General features: G+C 66.3%; 1 protein-coding gene across 1 annotated transcript; it reads left to right on the top strand.

Moving 5' to 3' along the window:
• The first annotated feature begins 294 nt into the window (after positions 1-294).
• Positions 295-2,906, top strand: LOC102066571 (inhibin beta C chain-like). The gene is made up of 2 exons (XM_074530814.1): positions 295-840; positions 1,290-2,906. The coding sequence occupies exons 1-2, from the start codon at positions 525-527 to the stop codon at positions 2,027-2,029; spliced, it is 1,056 nt and encodes a 351-aa protein (XP_074386915.1). The 5' UTR covers positions 295-524; the 3' UTR covers positions 2,030-2,906.

Raw genomic sequence — 2,906 nt, 5'->3', positions numbered from 1 at the left:
CCTCACTCCCGGAGGGTTTGGAGGATCCCGGTGCCCGTTGTGGGGCTGGTCAAGGTTTCTCTTCCCCTGGCCCACAGCTCTGCCCATCCCGCTGCGTGCCCACCCCCGTGTCCGATCCCACTCGTGTCCAACCCACCGGTGCCCCCGTGGGACCCCTCCCGCCGTTCCCGCCGCTCGGCGAGGCCCGGGAGCGGGCGGGGAGGCGGGGTTGGGGTGCTAATCCCGGTAATCCCCGACTTCGGGACGGGACGGGCAGGTGCGGCGGCCAATGGCGGGGGGCGGGGGGGCGGCGGCACCGCCCCCGGCCGCAGGTGCCCAAAGCCGGGCCCGCCGCACCGCTCCCGGTGCCGGTGCCGCTCCCGGTGCTGCTCCCGTCCCGTGAGCGCCGCTCCCGGTGCCCTTCCCGTTCCCGTCCCATCCACCCCGGACCCGTGAGGTCCGTGCCGCTCCCTCGGGTGCCGGTGCCGGTCCCGCCCCGTCGGTGCCGCTGCCGCTGCTCCTCCCGTGCCGTCCGGTGGGCGCGGATGGCTCCGCCGGGCCCGTGGCTGCTGCTGGCCGCGGTTCTGTGCGCGGCGGCGGTGGCGGTGCCCGAGCCCCGGTGCCCGTCGTGCCCGGCGGGCCCGGAGCGGTGGCTGCTGGAGGAGGTGGCCAAGAAGCAGCTGCTGGAGAAGCTGCGGCTCCGCGATCGCCCGCGGCTCGCCCACGCCGTGCCCCGCGCCGCCGTGACCCGCGCCCTGCGGCGGCTGCAGGCGGGAGGCGCCCGCCGGGGCCCCGGGGCTACCGGGAGCGAGGAGGAGGAGGAGGAGCAGAGCTACGAGATCATCAGCTTCGCGGAGACAGGTGGGTGCGCGGGCCCCGAGAGCCCGGTGGGCACCGGGGTGTGGGGTCCGTACCCTGGGGACCCCCGGGGAACCGGAGCCCCGCGGGCTGTGCGTGACTCGGGAGTCCCCAAACCCATCTCGCACCGGTGACATCCCGGGAAGGAGACAGGGGGTGGTTCCTCTCCTGCTCCTGCTTCTCGGGATTTGTTTTGTCCCCCAAAAACATGGGGGGTGCCTGAGACTCTTGGGTTGGGAGCTGCAGGGTTAATTTGGGGGGCTGGAAGCGCTTTCCAGCCTCACCCCGTGCGGAGAAGGGCCGGGAGAGAGCAGGATCCACCTGTGCACCCCTTCTGCCTGGGATTGGGGTGCAGGGAAGGGTGGAGGACAGACGAAACTGGAAGTTTTGACTCTCTGCATGGCCGGGGAGCATCCCTCAGCGCTCACCTCCTCCTCCCTTTCTCCCCCCAGATCTCACATCTCCCCCCAGTGTGGGGCTGCAATTCCAGTTCAGCCAAGCGCAGGAGCAGGACCTTCTCCTCCTGCAGGCTCAGCTCTGGCTCTACCTGCGAGTTCCCCGCTCCGGCCTCACCCTGAGGATCTTCCTGGCCTCCAAAACCGGGGCTGGGGCTGGGGGCAACCGCACTCTGCTGGCGGAGAGGCGGCTGAGCACGGCGGGCAGCGCCTGGAGCTCCTTCCCCCTCCTGCCGGGGCTCCAGAGCTTCTTCTCCGCGCGCAGCCGGACCCTGCGGCTGGAGCTGGACGGCAGCGATGGCACGGCCCAGCTCAACGCCAGCTGGTCCCACCAGCCCTTCCTGGTGGCCAAGGTGAAGGTGAGGGAGCCCGGGCACCGCGTGGCCAAGCGCAGCCTCCGCTGCAGCCAGAATTCCAACCTGTGCTGCCGCAAGGATTTCTACGTGGATTTCCGCGACATCGGTTGGAACGATTGGATCATCAAGCCCGAGGGCTACCAGATCAATTACTGCGTGGGCCAGTGCCCTCTGCACGTGGCTGGCAGCCCTGGCATGGCCTCTTCCTTCCACACTGCCGTCTTCAACCTGGTCAAAGCCAACAATGTCCAGGCCTCGGGGCATTCCTGCTGCGTGCCCACGCGGCGCCGCCCGCTCTCCGTGCTCTACTTCGACCGCAACAGCAACATCGTCAAGACTGACATCCCCGACATGATCGTGGATGCTTGTGGCTGTAGTTAGGGCTGGGGGCAATGTGGTGGGACCCCCCTTTTCTCCAGGATCGTGCTGCTGGTGGTGGGGAGGGAGCTGGAGAGCTCTGTGAGCCCTCGGTGGATCCTTTTGGAGAGGTTGGGAGGGTGAGGGGGAGCAGGGGGCTTTGGGGACGTGTGGGACAGAGCCAAGGCCACATCAGAGTGCCCAAAGCTGGGCTGTGGGTGCTGGTGACTCTGGACATCCCTGCTGCACTGTTCCCGAGCTGATCCCACATTCCTGGTGCTCACATTCCCCACCTGGGCCACGTTCAGTGTCCCACCAGGGGCTGGGACGTGGCTGCCTTGGGGGCAGAGGTGAGAGGCAGAAACTGGAGCTGCTTCCTCCACGTGGCAGGACCAGGCAGTCCTGCTCCTTTCCCTCCTGGAACAAACCTTCCTGCACCCACTTCAGTCCTGGCCTTGGGGACAAACAGAACAGAGCACAAACAACAGGCCTGGGAGAGGAGGATGAAGGGCACGGCTTCATCAAGAACCCCAAAGCAGACAGGACCAAGTTCTCTGATCCCTGGAGGGCACAGAGCTGTGAGGACCAAGCTTCCAGGCCCTGGGTGCTTCCCCTTTCCCTGCGTTTGTGCTTCCCTCCCCTGCTCCCTCCTCCATTCTGGTGCCTCCATCGAGGGAGGTTCAAACTTTGTGGCTCAAACTTGACCTTCAAGACCACACCCAAGGCACAGATTTGGTTTGTGCCACTGGTTTTGCAGCTATCCCTACTTTTCCAGTTCCCTGGTGCTCCATCCTCTCTGCTGAAGATCCCACTCTGCCTTCCCCTTCCTCACTTGGCCTCTGCTTTAATTTATTACACAACGTTTTGGTGCAGCTTCCCAAATAAACGGGTGGAAATGCGA

This window comes from Zonotrichia albicollis, chromosome 33 (assembly GCF_047830755.1).
Source record: "Zonotrichia albicollis isolate bZonAlb1 chromosome 33, bZonAlb1.hap1, whole genome shotgun sequence".
NCBI classification, from domain to species: Eukaryota; Metazoa; Chordata; class Aves; order Passeriformes; family Passerellidae; genus Zonotrichia; species Zonotrichia albicollis.
The sequence above is the reverse complement of the archived record's forward strand: the minus strand, read 5'-3'. Positions and strand labels throughout refer to the sequence as shown.

Excerpts from the sequence above, each read along its gene's own strand:
- LOC102066571 (XM_074530814.1), top strand. The coding sequence starts at position 525 with ATGGCTCCGCCGGGCCCGTGGCTGCTGCTGGCCGCGGTTCTGTGCGCG. Across the intron at positions 841-1,289 it reads CATCAGCTTCGCGGAGACAG|ATCTCACATCTCCCCCCAGT; the intron begins GTGGGTGCGCGG and ends TTCTCCCCCCAG.